General features: G+C 51.1%; 1 protein-coding gene across 17 annotated transcripts in view; it reads right to left on the bottom strand.

Moving 5' to 3' along the window:
• LOC119955849 (dynamin-1) overlaps window positions 1-22371 on the bottom strand; it is a 263367-nt gene that overhangs the window by 42451 nt on the left and 198545 nt on the right. For 10 of the 17 annotated variants that reach the window (XM_038782469.1, XM_038782477.1, XM_038782470.1 and 7 more), the window contains 3 exons: window positions 11970-12079; window positions 7574-7585; window positions 4562-4673 (listed from right to left, as the gene is read on the bottom strand). In XM_038782469.1, coding sequence (XP_038638397.1) covers window positions 4562-4673; window positions 7574-7585; window positions 11970-12079 — 234 coding nt within the window. The remainder of the gene's footprint in view (window positions 1-4561; window positions 4674-7573; window positions 7586-11969; window positions 12080-22371) is intronic. The other 7 variants (XM_038782474.1, XM_038782486.1, XM_038782480.1 and 4 more) reach the window with 1 other exon arrangement.

The following is a 22371-nucleotide window of genomic DNA, read 5'->3' as shown; positions in this document are numbered from 1 at the left end:
GAAAGTGTGTGTGTGTGTGTGAGGGTGAGTGAGTGTGTGTGTGAGAGTGTATGTGTGATGGTGAGTGTGTGCCTTTGTGTGTGTGTGCGCGAGAGTGAGGGTGAGTGTGTGTGTGTGCATGAGAGAGTGGGCGCGATTCTCCCAACGGGAGACTAAGGCCGCGATTCCCGCACCTGGTCGCTGCCGTCGTGAACATGGCGCGCCAGGTAAGTGTGGGGCCTAGGGGGGGCGGATCGGGGATCGAGCACCGGGAGGGGACTGGCCCGCGATCGGTGCCCACCGATCGTTGGGCCGGCGTCTCAAGGGGACGCACTCTTTCCCCTCCGCCGCCCCGCAAGATCAAGCCGCCACGTCTTGCGGGGCGGCTGAGTGGAAAGACGGCAACTGCGCATGCGCGGGTTGAGCTGTCCAACCCGCGCATGCGCGGCTGACATCATTAGGCACCGCCGCGGCGTCATTCTTGGCGCGCCGGGCCTTGAAGCCAGGGACAAGGCCCGGCCGCCGAGTTTCCCAGTACGGCCCGCCTATCCCCCCCGGGTAGGGGAGAATAGGGGGCCGGGAGAGGCTACCGACGCCGTCGTGAACCTCTCCAGGTTTCACGACGGCGTCGGGTCTTGCGGAGGATTCCGCCCTAAGTGCCGGCGCCGGAGTGAAAACCGGAGTGTTTCACTCCGGCGTCAGAGGCCACTCCTCGCCCCCTATTCTCCCACCCCCAGGGGGCTAGGAGCGGCACCGTGTCAATTTCGCGCGCCGGGCCTTGGAGCCCGCGTCAAAGCGGCGCCGTGTAAATGACGCGGCCGGCGGCGCTTAAATGACGTCACCTGCGCATGTTGGCCGGCGCCAATCCGCTCATGCACGATCCTCCCCCCCCCCCCCCACAGGCCGCACCCCCAGCGTTCGCGTGGTGTTCACGCCGGCAACGACCAGGTGTGGTTGGCGCTGGTGTGAACCGGTTGTATTGGGCAGACCGCTCGGCCCACCCGGGCCGGAGAATCACCGCTCGACCGTTAGAAACGGCGAGCGGCGATTCTCCGAGCGGCCGGTCGTAAAACACGGCACGCCGTTTTGGGGGGGGTGGGCGAATCACGTGCGGGTGCCAGGGTGGTGTGGCGGGAATCGCCCGGCACTCCGCGATTCTCCCACCCGGCGTGGGGGTCGGAGAATCGCGCCCAGTGTGTGAGAGAGTGTGTGTCTGTGAGAGTGTGTGTGTGTGAGGGTCAGTGTGCGTGTGTGAGAGTGAGGGTCTGTGTGTTAGTGAGGGTGAGTGTGTGTGTGAGAGTGTGTGTCTGTGAGACTGTGTGTGTGTGTGAGGGTCAGTGTGTGTGTGTGAGAGTGAGGGTCTATATGTGAGTGAGGGTGAGTGTGTGTGTGAGAGAGTGTGTGTCTGTGAGACTGTGTGCGTGTGTGAGGGTCAGTGTGTGAGAGTGAGGATCAGTGTGTGTGTGTGAGGGTGAATGTGTGTGTGTGAGAGAGAGTGTGTGTGTGAGAGAGTGTGTCTGTGTGTGTGTCTGAGAGGGTCAGTGTGTGTGGGGGGGTGAGGGTCAGTGTGTGTGTGAGAGAGTGTGTGTCTGTGAGAGAGTGTGTGTCTGTGAGAGAGTGTGTGTGTGAGGGTCAGTGTGTGTGTGTGTGAGAGAGGGTGAGTGTGTGTGAGAGAGAGGGTGAGTGTGTGTCTTTGTGTGTGTGTGTGCGAGAGTGAGGGTGAGTGTGTGTGAGTGAGGGTGAGTGTGTCTTTCTGTGTGTGTGTATGTGTGAGAGAGAGCGAGGGTGAGTGTGTGTGTGAGAGTGTGTGTGAGGGTGAGTGTGTGTGTCTTTGTGTGTGTGTGTGAGGGTGAGTGTGTGTGTATGTGAGGATGAGTGTGTGTGAGAGTGAGGGTGTGTGTGTGAGGGTGAGTGTGTGTGAGAGTGAGGGTGAGTGTGTGTGAGAGTGAGGGTGAGTGTGTGTCTTTGTGTGTGTGTGACGGTGAGTGTGTGTGAGAGTGAGGGCGTGTGTGTGAGGGTGAGTGTGTCTTTCTGTGTGTGTGAGTGAGGGTGAGTGTGTGTGTGAGTGAGGGTGAGTGTGTGTGAGAGTGAGGGTGAGTGTGTGTGAGAGTGAGGGTGAGTGTGTGTGAGAGTGAGGGTGAGTGTGTGTCTTTGTGTGTGTGTGTGACGGTGAGTGTGTGTGAGAGTGAGGGTGTGTGTGTGAGGGTGAGTGTGTCTTTCTGTGTGTGTGAGTGAGGGTGAGTGTGTGTGTGAGTGAGGGTGAGTGTGTGTGTGTGTGTGTGAGGGTGAGTGTGTGTGTGTTTGTGAGTGAGTGCAAGTTTTCTGCTCATTTTTCTTTTTTAAACTAACATAACGGGAAAGTTGGTCGGTTTGAGAATTGTTTACGGGTTTCCTTTGTGCTGTGGTGTGTTGGTGATGTGGACGGGACTGTGGTCTACCAGATGTAAGCGCTGAATCTCATGGAAAGAATGAGAGTTTCCTATTGTACAGGGAGACCCAGGTTGAAACATTCAACAGGAACGCTGCCAGATTTCAATCAGCAACATCATTTAACATGTGAAATAGGGACGGGAGGTGGGGGAGGGAAATGGCGGGGTGCAGGGGATACTGATTTACAAATATTTGCACAGAAATTCCTCGGCAGAGAGTGTGTGCCTGTTTGACTAAAGCTAAATCATTTCCCTGTTGAGTGTGATCCTGCCTTCGCTCCAGACGCTTTTGACAGCGCTCCCAAGTATGAGGATTTTGGAAAGATCGGCTGATTCCCTCATTCCACCGAGCGACAAATTACTTGCCAGCGGATAAACAAACAGAAAGTGATTCCGAAGTCAAAGTTAAACGACTTGGAAAATGTTAACGTTACAGTTCCCTCCTGACAAATCTCCTTTCAGATCCCCCCCCCCGCCCACCGTCTATTAAAGAAAAGAAGGGGGGTTGCATTTATATAGCGCCTTTCAATACTTGACAAGTACTCCAACTTCTGTAAAGAGCTTCCAGATGTCCTGAAGCGCAGTCACTGTTGTAATGTGAGAAACATGGTAGCCAATTTTGTGCACAGCAAGCTCCCACAAACGGCAATCTATTGAGTAGGGGATCTATTTTAAGCCTTGTTGGGTGAGGGATGAGTTTTGGCCAGGTTGTCAAGGGGAAGTCCCCAGCTTTGTCAATGTAAAGCTGAGGGATGCTCAGCGACCACCCGAGAGGGTTTAAGTGGCTCATTGGGAAAAGGACACCGTTGACAGTGCAGGGCTCCCTCAGTACGGAGCACAGGAGTTCCAACTCACACTTTGCGCTGATTTGGGGCTGGTGACCCAGGCGTGGGGGCGCAGCGATGGCCGACAGATTGATTCAGGAGGAATATCTCCGAGCTTTGCAGAGCGGGGTGAATGGACACACTCCCCAGTGCAGGCAGATCCCAGGTCTGTGCTGAGTCGAGGCAGAGTGACAGGAAGGAAATCACACGAGACCTCAATACCATTCCCTCCCTCCCTCCCCTCCACCGTGGAAGCCAGGCAAAGGATAAATTAACAAAGGTTTGTGGCGCAGTGGTTAGCACTGCTGCCTCACGGCGCCAAGGTCCCAGGTTCGATCCAGCTCTGGTCACTGTCCGTGTGGAGTTTGCACATTCTTCCCGTGTTTGCGTGGGTTTCGCCCCCACAACCCAAAGATGTGCAGGGTAGGTGGATTGGCCACACTAAATTGCCACTTAATTTGAAAAATGAATTTGGTACCCTAAAATTTATAATAAATAAATAAGCAAAGGTTCCCCCACTTATAAGTGCAGTCAACAGCTCTTTCCTGGAAGGTGCGCTTCTTTTGGGTTAACCCAATAAACTAAATCAAATGGGAAGGTCTGTCTGAACTGAGTGCACAGATGTCAGGTTAACTGGTCATGGCTGTGATGCCCCCACAGTCAAATAGCCTGCCAATACAAAGGCTCACAGAGGAAAACCTGGACCAGTTGAGTTTGGTACCAGAATCGCACTGCAGCAGAATTGGCTTCTAGATGACAGCGGGAGAGCGATAGAAAACATGCACAAGCGCTCAGTGAGTGAGTCATCGACTCCTCCAGTTTCCCCTCCCAGGGGGACAGGAACCTGGCCCACGATCAGGGCCTCGCCACAGATGCTCTGTGGCGCCGGCCAGTGGCTGTTCAAACACACACACACACACCAGCCCACACAGCCCAGATTGGGAATTCAGCTGAGCTGAGCGACTTGAGCTAATCTTTCTTCCCTGTTCACTGACGTTAGATGCACAATTCAAAAGTCTTGAATGTTCTGTTAACTGAGAGAGAGAAAAGCTTCCAGCTCGGAAAAACTAGGGGCCACCTTAATTTTTTTTCTGAGTGCTTTCTGGGGGAACCTCCTAATAATAAGACTTTTTGAACATTTTGACATTCTGGCATGAGCTTATTGTGACTTATCCATTGGAAATGTAAAGACACGTATATAATATATATAATATATAAAATATTATATATACATACCTGTATTTGCACACATATTTGTGCACACATGTTAAGGAGGCACATCCACACACACATCCACATACACAGACATATATATTTGAGGACACCTACCCCCACTCTCTCTGGATAGACGCCTGCACGAAGGAATGATGCCTTCCAACTATCCACCTCCTCCTGGGTCTCGCAAGCCAACTCCAGCTGCCGGTAATCCTTGTAGACATTCCTGTCGGTAAAGATGAGGGGAGGGGGGGAAAGAAGAAAGCAGCCACAAATTGGAGGAAACTGGGAACAGTGAACTGAAATATAATTAGGTGTCGGGTGTATTGCAGGACACCGAGGGGATTTCTGCCTGTTGAGTTTTACTGATGGTCAGGCATGTTCAAGGCGGGCGGTGATGGCAAACAGAAAGGCAGGCCCTTGTACAAGCAGAACTAGGTGGTCTCATTTCAAATCAACTCCAGCCCGTGTTAACTTCTCGCCAGTGCACCCTGGAGTCTGGCGTTGTCCTAAATGCTAAGCTTCAAGGCAGAACTGATGGCGGAATTCTCCCAGAATGTGTCATTTTGGGTGGGAAAACCGATCAGCAACATGCAGGCTGTTCCGCCACGATTGGCATCACAATTCTCCCACACTTTTAAGGCATTTTCCTTTGGGGCTAGGGGTGAAAGCTGTCGAGAAGGTGATATGTGGGAAAGAAAGACCCTGGCAAGCCCGGTCTCACAGAGATCGGGGCGCTGTTTTTTAAAGGGTGCCCCCCCATCTCTGAATGAGAGCGAAGACCCACCCTCCCCAGGATTACTGGCATCAGAGTCTTCCCTTCTAGTCAGCATCGCCCCCCCCCCCCCCCCCCCCCCCCCCCCCCCCCACCTCCACATACCCGACAATCGTCAGTACCAGTGACACCCCCCACCCCTCCATAGTGACACCCTCCGATGGGGTCGCCAAATGCCCCCCTTTCATCCGCGCCCCCCTGCATTGACCTTGGCCGGGATTCTCCCATCCCAGGATTGATTCCCGTTAGCCTCAGCTGTGCCGGCGGAGTTGTGGGGGTGGGGGTTGCTGGGAATCCTGGGAGCCGGAATACTCAGCTGTATGAGCATATTAGAATGCTCACCTGGTCCACGCCCAGTGAGGGCTCAAAGCCTCACAGTGCAGGGCTGGGTAGAATTACATTGTCAATGAAGAAAGGCAACAGGCAATGGTTAGTTGGTGCCATACTGGAACTTAAAAACTTTTATAAAATTAATTAATGGGATGTGGGCATTGCTGGCCTGGGCCAACATTTATTACCCATCCCTAATTGCCCTGGAACAAAGTGACTAGCTCGGCCATTCCAGAGGGCAGTTAATAGCATTGCTGTCGGTCTGGAGTCACATGGAGACCAGACCAGGGTAAGGACGGCAGATTTCCCCTCCCTATGTCCAAAAACGTGCAGCTTAGGTAGATTGGCCATGCTAAATTGCCTGTAGTGTCCAAAAACGGTTAGGAGGAGTTATTGGGTTACAGGGACAAGGTGAAAGTGAGGACGTAAGTGGGTTGATGCAGACTCGATGGGCCGAATGACCTTCTGCACTGTATGTTCTAAAGGGCATTAAATTAAAGGATCCTAAACTTGGGAGATGGCAGTTCAGGAAACATCTTGGGATGATGCTGGAGTAGACAATTTATAATTTGGGTGCAACTAGTCACGCTCCTTCAATTGTCACCATTCTGCAATGGAAACATTCCTTAGCTGGAAACTATCGAGCCAGAGAGACGTTAAAACAAAATTAAAATCAGATTGTGGTGACACATATGTTTGACGCCCTGCATTGAAAAGGGCGGTCAGGACAGTGACTGAAGCTCAAACTCTTCAGACATATTGCTAAGCAGTTGATATTTCCACATCTGGATTGCCCAGCAAATTTAAAAAAACAATAATCCTTTTAGTCAGTTATTGTTCGATTTTTGGTGGATGGCAATCTACTTGTGGTGCATGGGAAATGTTATCTCCTGCTAGGCACGGTGGCACAGTGGTTAGCACTGCTGCTTCCAGGCAGCACGGTGGCACAGTGGGTTAGCCCTGCTGCCTCACGTCGCCGAGGTCCTAGGTTCGATCCCGGCTCTGGGTCACTGTCCGTGTGGTCTTTGCACATTTTCCCCTTGTTTGCGTGGGTTTCGCCCCCACAACCCAAAGATGTGCAGGGTAGGTGGATTGGCCACACTAAATTGCCCCTTAATTGGAAAAAATTAATTGGGTACTCTAAATTTATAAAAATAAAGCACTGCTGCCTCATAACGCCAGGGACCCGGGTTCAATTCCAGCCTTGGGTGACTGTCTATATGGAGTTTGCACGTTCTGCCCGTGTCTGCGTGGGTTCCCTCCAGGTGGTTCAGGTTCCTCCAACAGTCCAAAGATGAGCAGGTTAGGTGGATTGGCCCTGCTAAATTCCCGTACCAGCCTCCCCGGACAGGCGCCGGAATGTGGCGACTAGGGGCTTTTCACAGTAACTTCATTGAAGCCTACTCGTGACAATAAGCGATTTTCATTTCATTTTCATTCAAATTGCCCCTTAGTTTCCAAAGATGTGCAGTTTAGGTTGGGTTGTGAGGATAGGGTAGGGGGTACGGGCCTAGATAGGGTGCTCTTTCAGAAGGTCAGTGCAGGCTCAATGGGCTGAATGGCCTCCTTCTGCACTGCAGGGATTCTATGGAAATTCACCTTGGTGTATTTTACTTGTGGGTCAATTGGGGGATTCAAAAATGGAGGAACAAACTTAACATTCCAATCTGCACACAGGGCACTGTGTTCTAGTCTGGCTGAAGCCAATAGATACAGGGCAAGTCTTCAAATGATTATAGATCGATAATCTATAATCATTTGAAGACTTGCCCTGTATCTATTGGCCATCGACACCATTTATCCAACAACCCATAGCTCAACGTTGGGTCGCATTAAATTGGGAAGCAGTTTGCCTTTCCCCCCATTTTAAGTGCAAAGCCACACAACTGGACGCTAAGTGGACTGGACTGGAGCACACCTCATGCACACGACTCACCAAACCCTAACGGAATTTGGTCCTGCCTTTAGCGAAACCTATTTGAAGCAATTCAACCTAAGCTACTAGGGCCAAGATCACCTACCTAATGCCGCTTCTGGGTGCATGAGAAACAAGAAATGCCAGCAACAAAGTACTATCAATGGTCATAATCAGCAAAGGAACCGGTTGTCTAAAAGTTCATTAAAAAATGCTGCTTTGTGGACTTAACTCTACTTTAGAATTTGGTACAACTTTGCACTGATGCTGATATGATGAAGGGCACCCGAGCATTCCTACACCCTTGTTGCTATCATGTTGGAGCAATTATCCATGTACTGGTTGTTGTACTTCAATTAGGTTCCCCTTTTCCCAAAGCTTTTCTCCTGATGTCACAACTGGCACACAGTGGCCAAGATTCCAGAGAGAGGCAAGACTTCTCTGATGCCTTCACTGTGATCCTGATTGTAATTTTTTTCTCCTATCCATCCGTGGGGTATGCGTCTCGCTGGCTGGGTCAGCACTTACCACCCATCCCTAGCTGCCCTTCAACTAATTGGCTTGCTCGGCCATTTCAGGGAGAAGTTTAAGTGTCAACCGCATTGCTGTGGGTCTGGAGTCACATGTAGGCCAGGCCGGGTAAGGACGGCAGATTTCTTTCCCGAAAGGGACATTATTCAAACCAGCTGGGGTTTGGATGACAACCTGATAATTCCAGACTTTCTTTCTCGGTTGAATTCAAATCTCACCACTGATGTGTTATGTACTCTGGGATAACAGGCTGCAACTCGATGCAGCTTTGACCAAAGATACTCCAGACTTTGAGGGAAGTTCAATGTGATTTATTGAACCATTAGCACAGTTCTCTCTGAGTTCGACTCTCCTCCTAATCTTGCTTTTGTCACTCAGTCTAACTAACCAGTCTGCTCTAAGCCATGCGGTGGGTGTGATGCTTCTGATCTGCCCCTGTCCTTCTCTCTGTGTCGCCTGTGGAAAAGGACAGAGCATGTGTGCCCTGTCCTATATATGGGTTGTGTAATGCCCCCTAGTGGTAGTGTCACCTCTGGGTGTCTTGACTGCCCATTGGTCATGTCCTATTCTATGTGTTCATTAGCTGTATGTCTGCATGTCATGACGACTCTGGTGCTCCCTCTAGTGGTTACTTAGTTGCAGTGTATTTGCATTTACCCCTTGTGTATTTACAATGATGCATATCACCACAACCACCTGCTGTGGTGGGATTCAAACCCTCTTCCCCCACAGCATTACCCTGGCTCTCTGGATTACTAGTCCAGTGAGAAGGCCACTAACACCACCACCTCCCCAATTGGTCATTTCTAACCTGTTTGTAACTCCGTGCTGGATGGCAATGCCACCAGAAAAATTGGGCAAGATTGTTCCGACTTATTAACTCAAGGTTATTTCACGGATGGGCCCCGAGGTTGTCCTTAAACACAAATCCATGTCTTTTCCCACTTTGACTGATCATTTCCTGCACCGAACCTTCCGGACTTTACATCCCCAGTCTGAATTATGGGTCCTTCATTCTAAAGATCCTCTGTATCACCATACACATGTAACTCTTTACAGACTTTTCCAGTGATGTCCAGCACGGTGCTTTATCGGTGCTGTGTATTGGGACACTGCTCACAAAGCATGGCTTAAAGAAACAGATGTACTGGCAAGCCAGAATTAGATCTCAGGATTATAAGTACGTAAGAGGCTTAATTTTCCTTCTGCATTATTCTTAATGCACCACATGACTCGTTAAACCACTGTCTGCAGTATCTTAACACAGTTATTTACACCCTTAAAATAAATAAATCTACTAAGACGGAGCAGTCAGGAAGTTAGCACAGGCATTGTGCTAGTTTAGAACGGTGCAAAGTGAAGAATAATCCCCGAGTCCCATAACCTGGGGGTCCTGTTGTAAATTCCCCGTCTTGCTTTCTTACAACTTTTTTTTTTTTCCTCTGCTCGTCGTTTCTCACGATTCCTTTTGCTCGCAAAACCGCCCACCATCTTACCCCACCGGATCGCTTGCCCTCATTTCTCACTGCATTCCCTTTTCAAAGCACATTTCTCTGCTTCAGTATTGGGTCATTAATTAGTCTCTCTGACCACCTCTGCAATCCATTCCTCTCAGGATCTCACCTGTTAAAGTGCGGCATGTTTGTTTTTGAGGATTTCTGCCACAGCTTGTTCCTAATTTGGCTGGTGCTGAACTATAACCAACAACAGCCAACCTTTGCCTTTCAGTTGTAACCCAATAACCCATTGGCGCAGTGGTTAGCACTGCTGCCTCACAGCCCCAGGGACCCGGGTTCAATGCCTGTGTGGAGTTTGCACTTCCTACCAGTGTCTACGTGGGGTTCCTCCGGGTGCTCTGGTTTCCTCCCACAGTTCAACGATCTGCAGGTTAGGTGGATTGGCCGTGCTAAAACTACAGCTTAGTGTTCAAGGGTTAGGTAGGGTGTTAGGGATAGGGCGAGGGAGTGGGCTTAGATAGGGTGCTCTTTCAGGGGTTGGGTGCAGATTCAATGGGCTGAATGGCCTCCTTCTGCACTGGAGGGATTCTATTCTATGGATAAAGTACAACTTGTGTCTGTCCATCAATACAGTGCGGCCCGTCACACACTGCAATCATCCAGCGTGCTCAATCAAGGGCCAAGGCTCATTCCCTGGCTTCAAGGTGTATGACACGGGCATGGTACCAGGCTCAATCTATGCCTGCTTCTGTCACATCACCTTTCATGGACCTCTCAATCCGATAAGAGCAATTCTAGTAGGAAGATGGCGTGAAATTCCTTTGTTGGCTAATTTAGGGAATTGTTCCATCTACAAGTCACAGCTGACTGGTGACACCAGAGGGTCATCTTCTCCAGGCTCCTTTGCATCTGTGGACCATGGTCACAGCCCATCAAGTCCATGCCAGAATGATATGGCTCTGCTGTATATTTTAATGGGTTTGAAAGGCAATGCTTGCGCTGGTGACTTTAGTAGCGGTGCCAGCTGGAGGTTGCCCACTTCACTGCGATCAAGGGGCAGGAAATTTGACAATGAGGTGTAGGGGGTCGATGAGGTGTAGGGGGTGTAGGGGGTTGATGTGCTCAGGTTACATTCCTGCACGCGTTATCTTCAAAACTGTTTTTTTTAAGCTGGCTAAAACGGTGTACGGATAGCACGTGCAGGGCTGTTTTCGGGAACGTTTGTGCGAGAGCCTCACTAAGGAGGTTCCATTCTGATGTTTCTTTAACCTCGGCTGTAGATGCTTCACTACCCTGAAGCCAACCTCCACCTTGTCACTCAGTTCCAACTAAACTCCGAGTGTCTTTCTGAATTGTAATCTCCTGTCCTTCAACATCAAAAAGATGCTGATCCAGATCTTTTAAACTCTCCGAGCAGCCTTCCTGATCCACGATCAGCTCAGACGAACTTCAATCGCCCCTGCTAAATCAAAATCTTGGATGTTTTTGTGGACTAGCTTCAATTCCATTTGGGATCCACCACCATCTCTGACATGTTGGATGCCACAAATTTCCAACTAATTCAAGGAGAAAGGTAGCAACAATTCCGGAATAAGGTTGCAATAATTTCAAGCCAATTGATCTCATCCTGTGCTGTAAATGTTGCTGTACTTCCATAATGAAATAACACAAATATTTCACACTTTGTCGCATGTTAGAAACGTAGAATTCCTGCAGTGCAGAAGGAGGCCATTCAGCCCATCTAATCTGCACCAACCCTCTGAAAGAGCACCCTAACAAGACCCATTCCCCCACCCTGCCCGATCCCCGTAACCCCACCTAACCTTTTGACAATTTAGCACGGGCAATCCACCTAACCTGCATATCTTTACTGTGGGAGGAAACCGGAGCACCCGGAGGAAACCCACACAGACACGGGGAGGAAGTGGAAATTCCCCACAGTCACCCAAGGTCGGAATTGATCCTAGGTCCCTGGTGCTGTGAGGCAGCAGTGCTAACCACCCTGCCACCGTGCCCTGTATGTCATTCAGTTAGTTCAAGATCCAAAAGGAAACTTTCAGAAATAATTTATTCCTAATCCTGCGGAAACCATTTGCTCACTGGCTTCGATGGAACACCCTTTTCCCTTTTTGCAACTTTCCATGCATCCCATCTCTTCCCATGTATCCTCCTCTCCACTGGATGAGGCAGCCTTGGACATAGACCAATCCCAAAGCTCTCAGCAATGTGGCTTCACACTAGCCACCCCCTCCCTCTAGTCCCTGCAGAAATACAGGGCGGCTCCGAGGAGACTGCATCCAGGGAACCAGCCAAGGACCAGGGTCGTCTCATCCATGGGGTGGATCATGAGGCAAGGCTCAATCGCAGTCTAATTTGACATTCCAATCTAGGCCCTCCATAGGGAGGGGAGAACCCACTGTCCCCATGTGTTAGGCTTTGTCCCTTTTTTATCCTCCTCCCCGTAGCAAACCTTTAATCTTCAACATACAGATTAACAGATGGGAGACAACGTACCTCTGTTCTGTGTTAAAGAGGGCAAAAATGTGTTTGCTTGACATAAATCCCTTCTCTATGTCGCGCAGCTTCAGGTTGTCAAGTGGCAACATGTATTTCTTCTCTTTTTCCTGTAAGACATCATCAATGTTGAGCAATTATACATCTTATCGTGTTCTAACAGAGGGAGGGGGATAGGAAGGAGCAAGGTGTTTCTCCTTGAATTGTGATGAGCACCAAACAGTAATATTTCATTACAAATTATTTTACTGAATACTCAGCCAATAAAAAGAAGAATTAGGTGCAGTGTACAGTCCCCTATGTGAGGTTATTCACAAGGCCCTGCCTGCTCACCCTTGCCTCTCGCCTCAGGTGTGCTGGCCCTCAAAGTTGTATCATCACCGGTTAGCTTTCTATCTCAAAGGGGAAAGCGGCCTATGGTCCCCTGGGACTGTGGCGACATTTGCATACTTTGGCCAGGAGAAGGGGATGAATGGGAGATCTACCTTGCTCTTCTTCAAACATCCATGAGGGCAGACACAGCCATGGTGTAAACTCCAACCTACATGTTGGTTCCTTCAACAGTGCGGGACTCCCTCTGAAGACTACTGCTGAAGTGTCAGCTCAGAGATTGTGTGCTCAAGTCACCGGGTGGGTGTCCCCTGACTCTGGAGAAGGGGTGCGTGATATCCTCTCGGAGGCATTTTTTTAAAAATTAATTAATTTACGGGATGTGATGTCGCTGGTTAGGCCAGCATTTATTGCCCATAGTTTCCCTTCAGAAGGTGGGGGTGAGCTGCTTTCTTGAACTTCTGCACTTCCCGAGATGTAGATACACCCACAGTGCTGTCAGGAAAATTGTCTTTGTAGCGGTTGAATACGGCCGAGTGGTTTGCTGAGCCATTTCAGAGGACATTTAAAAGTCAAACGCATCGCTGTATGGGTCTGGTGTCACATATAGGCCAGATCTGGTAATGACGGCAGGTTTCCTTCCCTGAAGGATATTAGTGAACCAGATGGGGTTTTACGATAATCGACAATAGCTTCACGGTTATCACCAGACTTTTTTTTAAAATAATTTTTATTAAGATTTTCGCAAAATATAAACAACAAAACAATATTAACAAAACAGCCATGGTAAAAACCCAAGAACAACACCCACCCAACTACAAAAGCAACTACAAAACAGGAATCCAGGAAAGGCTGCCACCGCCTAAAGAACCCCAGTACTGATCCCCTCAGGGCAAATTTCACCTTCTCCAATTTGATAAACCCCGCCATGTCATTGATCCAGGCCTCCACGCTTGGGGGCCTCGCATCCTTCCATTGAAGTAAGATCCTCCGCCGGGCAACTAGGGACGCAAAGGCCAGGACACCGGCCTCTTTCGCCTCCTGAACTCCCGGCTCCACCGCAACCCCAAGAATTGCGAGTCCCCAGCCTGGCTTGACCCTGGATCCCACCACCCTCGACACCGTCCTTGCTACCCCCTTCCAAAACTCCCCCAGCGCTGGGCACGCCCAGAACATATGGGCGTGGTTTGCTGGGCTCCCTGAGCACCTAGCACATCTGTCTTCGCCCCCGAAAAACCTACTCATCCTCGTCCCAGTCATGTGGGCCCTATGCAGCACCTTGAACTGTATGAGGCTAAGCCTCGCACAGGAAGAGGAGGAATTCACTCTCTCCAGGGCATCCGCCCACGTCCCCTTCTCAATCTCCTCACCCAGCTCCTCTTCCCATTTACCCTTCAGTTCCTCCACCGAGGCCTCGTCTACCTCCTGCATTACCCGGTATATGTCCAAAATCCTCCCTCCTCCAACCCACACCCCCGAGAGCACCCTGTCCCGTACCCCACGTGGGGGCAACAAGGGGAACCCGTTATCACCAGACTTTTAATTGCAGCTATTTTATTGAGTTTAAATTCCACCACCTGGAGTGGTGGGATTCGAACCCAGGTTCCCAGAGCATTTCCTGGATCTCTGGATTACTAGCACAGCGACAGTATCATTACGCCACAGCCTTCAGCCTCAAGGCAAATCATGAAGCAGTATTAACCTTTATCTTACCAGTGCCATACCTTTTGTCAATATTAATACTCTTCATCCCTTAGTGGCATCATTAACACTCTACTTTGTCGTATGTCCACGACAAGTTTGTCCATATCACCTTTGCCCCTGCCTATCCCTGGTCTACTCCTGTGCCCCAACTCCTCCATCCTCTTCTCCAACTGTATCATGTGGCACATTTCTGCCTTGCACCAGATATGTACAAGGGTCATTTAGATCAGAAACGTCAACTCGGTTTCTCTCTCCACAGACGCTGCCAAACCTGCTGAGTTTATCATTTTCTGTTTTTGCAAGAGCAGCATTTAGGTTTTTTTTAAGCCTGTGGATTGGGGGATGGAACAGAGGGCGAGGCATCGCAGTTTTGAGGTTTGAGATGAAATTGGTTTGATTGCGGAACGATTCCACAAGTCACACGGAATTAATTACTTGACCAAGAAAAAGCCTGTGAGCAAACATCTTCTCCAGTGAACACTTACAAAGAAAAAACATAGTCAACACACAAATCACGTCCTCTTTTTCCACCCCTCCGGCCTGGCTATTCTTCCGAGTCACTCACTTAGCAGATAAACTTTCATCCAGAAAATCTATTCAGGGTCAGGATGTGCTCCCTCATGAGTTGAAGATGCTCAAACGGAAAAGGATTTTCCGTCTTTATGAGCTGTCCTTCCTGATGGATTTGATTCAGAAAGCAGGTCAGCCCGTTGCCAAATGAGGTCAGAGGAGACACCACTCCTCACACTGATCGGCCACACGGTGTCCAGGACGCAGACTTTTTCTGATGCACAAGGCTTAGGCCCGAGGGACTGCTGGGCCCTCTTCCGTGGAGGACCATCAGCTTTTTAAAAAAAGAGGTGGATCGGCTGCCTTCGGAGAGGCAATTAAACCCACTTAATAAGATTAACCAGCACCTTCAGAGGCAGCACAGGCTAATGTAAATGCTACCCGCCTGAGACAGCGAATCATAGGCCTGGGGATTGATTTGTGCAGTGCTGACCTTTCAGATATTATTCGAACTCTCAAGGCCCCAGTTTGACAGTGGACAGGAAACATCAGCACATTCCCACGAGTGCGTGGGCCACGATTCTGGCTAAGGGCAACAAACCGTCCTTTATCCATATCTTTTTTTAAAATTGAGAGTACCCAATTCATTTTTTCCAATTAAGGGGGAATTTTAGCGTGGCTAATCCACCTACCCTGCACATCTTTTGGGTTGTGGGGGTGAAACCCACGCAAAGACAAGGAGAATGTGCAAACTCCACACGAATAGTAACCCAGAGCCGGGATCGAACCCGGGTCCTCAGTGCCGTGAGGCTGCAGTGCTAACCACTGCGCCACCGTGCTGCCCTCTCCTTTATCTATAATCTGAGGCAGGCATCAGTCTGTCTGCAGGTGGAAAGAAGGGGCCTGATGTGTTTTTAAGGACGACACTCATCACGCTTCAAGACCAATGTGCCCGGAGGCTGCCCTAACTCATCGCCGGGACGCCGGGTGTTGCAGGCAAGGCTGGCATTGATTGCCCAGTTGCCACCGAGAAGGTGATGGCAGAATTGATGTAACTGAATTGCTTGCTACATCGCTGAAGAGTAATGTCATATTGTTGTGGGGGTGAAGTTATTGCCGAATTCCACTGCTCAAATCGCCACGTTGAGACTTGGTCTCTTCTTCTCTGGCTTCTTACGTCCAGGGCCCCATGGACCACCATCTCAGTAACAGAACCACTACGCCCCCCCCCCCCCGCCCTCTCCTCCCCCCCCACCCTCTCCTCCCCCCCCCCACCCTCTCCTCCCCCCCCCCCCCCCCCCCCATATGCCCTGCATGGCTGAGCGCTCTCCATAACCCAACTGGCTCTTGGCATTTGGTGAGCTACCAGAAGCCTGATGGACCCCGGCAATCGCGCCAGTGCTCAGGTGAACCGGCAGCACAATAAAGAGCCAGCCACAGTGCACTGGGTGTCACCCTCACCACTAAAGTTGTGGGTTCCAGTCAGACTTCAAAGACTCAAGTAACGGGATGCAGACTGGCACTCTCAAGGTCCTGCTGAGGGAGGGCTGCCCTGCCAGAGGTGCCGGATCAAGAATTACATGAGAAACCAAGGGCAGGGTCGGCCCTCTCAGGCTGATGTAGAAGAGCCCATGACACTATTTGCATATAAAGCGGCAGGGGAGGAGGGGGGGGGGGGGGGGGGGGCACATGACTACACTTCACGGAGCATTGCATTGGCTGCACGCCACTTGGGGGAAGTTGCAAAGAGGCGCCATGCAAATGCAGAGTCTTTCTTTGGAATGTGAGGAAGGCGGTGGCTCAGGTTGAAATGAGATCTCGCCCTTTAATCCTTTCTGAGGAAGCTGGAGAGACTGGATGGTTATGTATTGCTGCCAAGCCAGCACGCTCTGAACTGCAGGGTTGCAGAGGTTTAAGATTTCCTTTCATCTGGCCAAGCGGCACCCCTTCCGCAGACCTTATAACCAGCAGAATAAAGCAAAAAAACTGACAGGTTCATAACTTATAGCTTTCCCGTCTAACTCATGCCATTCTCAAACAAGTCATTTAAAAAAATATATATCGAATGTACCGCTGAGGTTTAGTCTGGGAAGAAGCAGCTCCTAAACGACGTTTAGAATTCCAATTTCCTTCAAAGAGTCTGCCTAATATTAGTACCATCTGTTGTTAATAATCTAACTTACTGAACTGTCTGCACCGTTTCATTATCAGAACTGCTGATTCCACTAAAACAAAATATTTCCAGCTGCACTATTTTAAGGCACGCACTTAAACAAAACAGTTCAGGACTGTTTGTAAATGTGGCCTTATTTTTTCTAATCCATGCACTTATCGCAGTTTATTCAAACTGGCCTATTAGACGACACCAGCTCGGCAGCCGATGACGCAACCCTGCCCCGATTGGGTTTTGAAAAGCAACGTCAAAAAACCGCAGGGAGTGGGGGCTGCAGAAGACACCCCCCCCCCCCCCCCCCCCCCCCCCCGCCCCCACCCTCCCACCCTCCGGAGGCGATGGCAAAATTCACGGCGGAGTTTATCCTGCAGTTCCTCATCACATCAGTTCGGTTGGTGCTCGAATATGGTTCCCCGGGTGGCACTGCCGGGATGCCAAGCTGCCCAGTTGGCAGCGGGCATGCCAGGGTACCACCCACCGCAGGGGTCTCCAATGATCTGGGACATTTCTCCCCCCCCCCCCTCCCCCAGGTGCCATTACACCAGGTCCACTTTTGTGTGGACCAGTGCTCAACAGCACCATGGCGAGTTCTCCCAGGCCCGGGCATTCCTCGGGAGAATCCGGCATTGACAGTGAGGGCAAGATCCAGATCGCGACATCTCGCGAAACATCCAGAGTGTCAGGGAATAAAGATTCAAGTTCGACTGAGAACATTTGTGAAGCAGATGGATTTTAACAAGAATCCTACAGTTTCAGGATCATCGAGGTTACCATTTTATCCCAGATTGATTTGTTAATTCGTTGAATCTAAATTTTCCCAGCTGCTGTGGTGGAATTTTAACTCGTTCCTCTCTAATCCGGACCACTGGAGTATCAGAACAATAACCACCGCGCTTCCGGCCCCCTCTCAGTCCGCTGCCCGGCCCCTCACAGTAGCCTCCAATTGTGTGTCAGATTCTGGGTCAGTTTGTACTGCCCAGTCACACGCACGAGCTTGTTCCAGTTTCCCTTCACCTTATATCCCTTACAGCCACCAGAGAAAGGAGAACTTTCTTCCCAGCTGTCTGCATTGGATTTAATACCAGGCCTTGGAGATGAAGGGGGCCATGTGCTAAACCCCCCCCCCCCCCCCCCCCCCCAACACCAGCAGACAAAGGAAATACTATCAAACGGGATACTTTTACACATTCCACACACAAGGCTGCCGGTTTCCGGCAAGTTTGATGCTAATTAAAACAAACCTGGCCAGTCTTTCTCAGAGGAGCTAACTGAAGGGCTGGTGTGGAAAACGATCCACTTTCACACACCGGATTGTGGCATTCCCAACATAATGGGGATCCGAGGAGTGGCAGCTTGCTGGGGATTCCCGGAAAATGGGAGGGCGTTTGCACCATAGACTGGGAGCAGGACATCTGTCTGCTCTGCTCTCTTGGCCAAGGGTAAGAGAAAGAAAAATGGTCTTAAAAAGGCGTTTGAGGAAAGAGGGCCGGGGGAGATCCGAACCACTCAGACTGTGAGTGGAATGTGCTGGTCATTAATAAGATAGCAACAGTACGGAGATCGTTACTACAGAACACTTGGACTCATGAATTTTTTTTTCGTTTTTGAGATGTGGGTGTCGCTGGGCTGGGCCAGCATTTGTTGCCCATCCCTAATTGCCCTTGAACTGAACGGTTGGGCCATTTCAGTGGGCGGGGAGTTAAGAGTCAACCACATTGCTGTGTGGGTCTGGAGTCACATATAGGCCAGCCTGGGCAAGAAGAACATTAGTGAACCAGATGGGTTTTTAATGACAATCGGCAATGATTCATGGTCATCATTGAACTTTTGATTCCAGATTTTTTTTTATTGAATTCAAATTTCACCATCTGCCGTGGTGGGTTTCGAACTCAGATCCCCAGAGCATTACCCTGGGTCTCTGGATTACTAGCCCAGTGACAATACCGCTATGCTACGGCCTCCCCATAGCTCCACAGTGAAATAACCACCTGCTGTCGGACCGACAACCAGTGGAGTGTATATGCGGGGTGAGAGAAATAATGGGAGAGTGGATGTAAGTTTGGGGGGGAGAGAGGGACGGAGTCCCGCTATTGGGCAACCACCTTGAGCGGGTGGCCTGATAACAGAATCCTGCACCTGCAGATGGTGAAATTTGAATTCATACAGACAGACCCTCCCCCACCCGCCACTCCCTTCCTCCCAGAAAAGTGAGCCCTGTGTGGAAGCTAGCGAATCAGCCCCGAAACCTACCCCCTCAGGGACCCCTGTAATAGGGTCCCTCCCCTCAGGGACCCCTGAAATAGGGTCCCTCCCCTCAGAGACCCCTGTATTAGGGGGATCCCCTTCAGAGACCCCTATAATAGGGACCTCCCCCTCAGGGGCCCCTGTAATAGGGGGACCCCACTCAGGTCCCCTGTAACAGGGGGACCCCCCTCAGGGACCTCTGTATTAAGGGGTCCCCCTTCAGAGACCCCTATAATAGGGGACTCCCCTCTCAGAGATCCCTGTAATAGGGTCCCTCCCCTCAGAGACCCCTGTATTAGGAGGATCCCCTTCAGAGACCCCTATAATAGCGGGACCTCCCCCTCAGAGACCCCTGTAATAGGGAAATCCCCCTCAGGGACCCCTGTAAGAGGGGAATCCCCCTCAGGGACCCCTGTAATAGAGGTCCCCCCTCAGAGCCCTGTAATAGAGGTCCCCCCTCAGGGGCCCCTGTAATAGCGGGGCCTCCCCCTCAGAGACCCCTGTAATAGGGAAATCCCCCTCAGGGACCCCTGTATTAAGGGGTCCCCCTCAGGGACCCCTGTAATAGGGAAATCCCCCTCAGGGACCCCTGTATTAAGGGGTCCCCCTCAGGGACCCCTGTAATAGAGGTACCCCCTCAGAGCCCTGTAATAGAGGTCCCCCCTCAGGGGCCCCTGTAATAGCGGGACCTCCTCCTCAGAGACCCCTGTATTAGCGGGACCCCCTTCAGAGACCCCTATAATAGGGGACTCCCCTCTCAGAGCCCTGTAATAGGCTCCCTCCCCTCAGAGACCCCTGTATTAGGGGGACCCCCCTCAGAGACCCCTGTAATAGGGAAATCCCCCTCAGGGACCCCTGTATTAAGGGGTCCCCCTCAGGGACCCCTGTAATAGGGAAATCCCCCTCAGGGACCCCTGTATTAAGGGGTCCCCCTCAGAGACCCCTATAATAGGGGACCCCCCTCAGAGACCCCTATAATAGGGGACCCCCCTCAGAGACCCCTGTATTAGGGGGACCCCCCTCAGAGACCCCTATAATAGGGGACCCCTCTCAGAGACCCCTGTAATAGGGTCCCTCCCCTCAGAGACCCCTGTAAGAGGGGGACCCCCCTCAGAGACCCCTATAATAGGGTCCCTCCCCTCAGAGTCCCCTGTAATACCAGGACCCCCCTCAGGGACTCTTGCCTAAAGAACCCCTCCACAGGCCCTCCCCACAGACAGACCCTCCCCCACTCCACTCCTCCCAGAAAAGTGAGCCCTGTCTGGATGCTAGCGAACAGTCTGGACAGGGCAAGTGTGAATCATTATAGCTGTAATACTCCCCCTGCAGCTCCACGTGTCCATTCCGGGAAGGAGAGCAGCTGTGCCTGCGTCTGGTTTGCACAGATCCACTGTCTGCAATCCATTCATAGTTTTCAAGTACTGGTTAGTGATTGGCAGCTCGAAAAGCCACCTGCAGCTTTGATCCATTCATATCCTCCATAGAATCCCACCAGTGCAGGGGGGAGGTCATACAACCCATCGAGTCTGCACCAACCCTTAGAAACCACACCCCCCCCCTCCCCAAACCCCCAACACCGTGCATTGATCATGGCCAATCCACCTAACCTGCACACCTTTGGACTGTGGGAGGAAACCGGAGCACCCGGAGGAAACCCACGCAGACTCCGCACAGACAGTCACCCGAGGCTGGAATTGAACCCAGGTCCCTGGCCCGGTGAGGCACCATAACGCCAACCGAACAGTAGTAATTATTGCCAAAACTACGTGGTTGACTTTGAAATGGTTTGGAACATCTCGAGACCTCAGAGAACCCGGAAGTGCGAGCGCCGGGAAACATGGGGCTAAACCCACTCGCTGGGGGACTTTGTTTCCTTTGGGGAGAATGGTGCCCAAACGTTTTGAGTCTGCACGACTCTTCTTCAGGGCTAAGGAGAGGAAGGACGTGATAGATTACATATACTGCAGAAGAGGGGCTGGAGCAGAGTAGAAGGTCTGTAGGTGGGAGCCAAGAGAGATTGCTCGAGACAGAGCTAGTGTTAATGGCAGCGTTGATGTACCATCAATTGAACGCGAGACGAGTTGCTGAACAAAAGTATGGCTTTAATCTACTAGATGTTAAGCCCTGCGGTCGATTACAGTAGAAGGACAACCGCCAGGAGTACTGGGTATTTATACCCCGCTCTGGAGGCGGGGTTAACTCTGCCTCTCGACCAATCGGGGAGCTGTCACATGACTGGTCTCAACCAACCGGTCGAGAGGCACATGAGCGACCAGGGCCAATGGTAAGCCGGTGTTCTGCACCAATGGCAGGTAGCGATGCTAATCATACCACCACAAGTGTGAAGGGCTAAAGAAGATGCTGATAGTGGCAAAAGGTAAGGCAGCAGAATGTGATACTGGGAGAACATAGGTCAGTGCTCAGTGGAAGCAAAAATTTAAAACAAGTGACAGATGGCCCAGTTGCAGGGGGTGTGGGGTCGGCGGGAGAGTGTGTGCTGTGTGTTGTCCCAACACAAATGACACATGATAGTGGAGGTGACAGAATTTGCTCAGTGCCTTTGGGCTAGTGAGGTACGGAATGAGGAAAGGAGGCCGCTCTGATGTTTTGAGTTTATTCATTTGTACCTCCTGCGAGCCACGAAGGTGCTGGGAAAGGGAAAAGACAGACTTGTATTTGTGGAACGCTTTTCACAATTTCAGGGCATTCCAAAGCTCTATGCATCCAATAAAATACTGTTGTGACACAGGAAAGGCAGCAGCCAATTGGAATACAGCAAGCTCCCTCGAACAGCAATGCGATAATGCTCAAGTAAAATGTTTCAATGATGTTAGTTGAGCAATAAATATTGGTCCGCTCCTCTTCAAAATAGTGACCATGGGATGAGTCACTCCCACCCAGAGCGGGTCTCGGTTTAATGTCATGTCTCAAAGACAGGTCCTCAGACCAGTGCAGCACTCCCTCAGTGCCTGCAGGACTCCCTCAGTGCCTGCAGCACTCCCTCAGTGCCTGCAGCACTCCCTCAGTGTCTGCAGGACTCCCTCAGTGTCTGCAGCACTCCCTCAGTGCCTGCAGGACTCGCTCAGTATCTGCAGGACTCCCTCAGTGCCTGCAGCACTCCCTCGGTGCCTGCAGCACTCCCTCAGTGCCTGCAGCACTCCCTCAGTGCCTGCAGCACTCCCTCAGTGTCTGCAGGACTCCCTCAGTGTCTGCAGCACTCCCTCAGTGTCTGCAGCACTCCCTCGGTGTCTGCAGCACTCCCTCGGTGTCTGCAGGACTCCCTCAGTGTCTGCAGGACTCCCTCAGTGCCTGCAGCACTCCTTCAGTGCCTGCAGCACTCCCTCGGTGCCTGCAGCACTCCCTCGGTGCCTGCAGGACTCCCTCGGTGTCTGCAGCACTCCCTCGGTGCCTGCAGCACTCCCTCGGTGCCTGCAGCACTCC

Source organism: Scyliorhinus canicula, chromosome 21 (assembly GCF_902713615.1).
Source record: "Scyliorhinus canicula chromosome 21, sScyCan1.1, whole genome shotgun sequence".
Classification (NCBI taxonomy): domain Eukaryota; kingdom Metazoa; phylum Chordata; class Chondrichthyes; order Carcharhiniformes; family Scyliorhinidae; genus Scyliorhinus; species Scyliorhinus canicula.
Note: the sequence above shows the minus strand (reverse complement) of the source record. Positions and strands in the feature narration are given on the sequence as shown.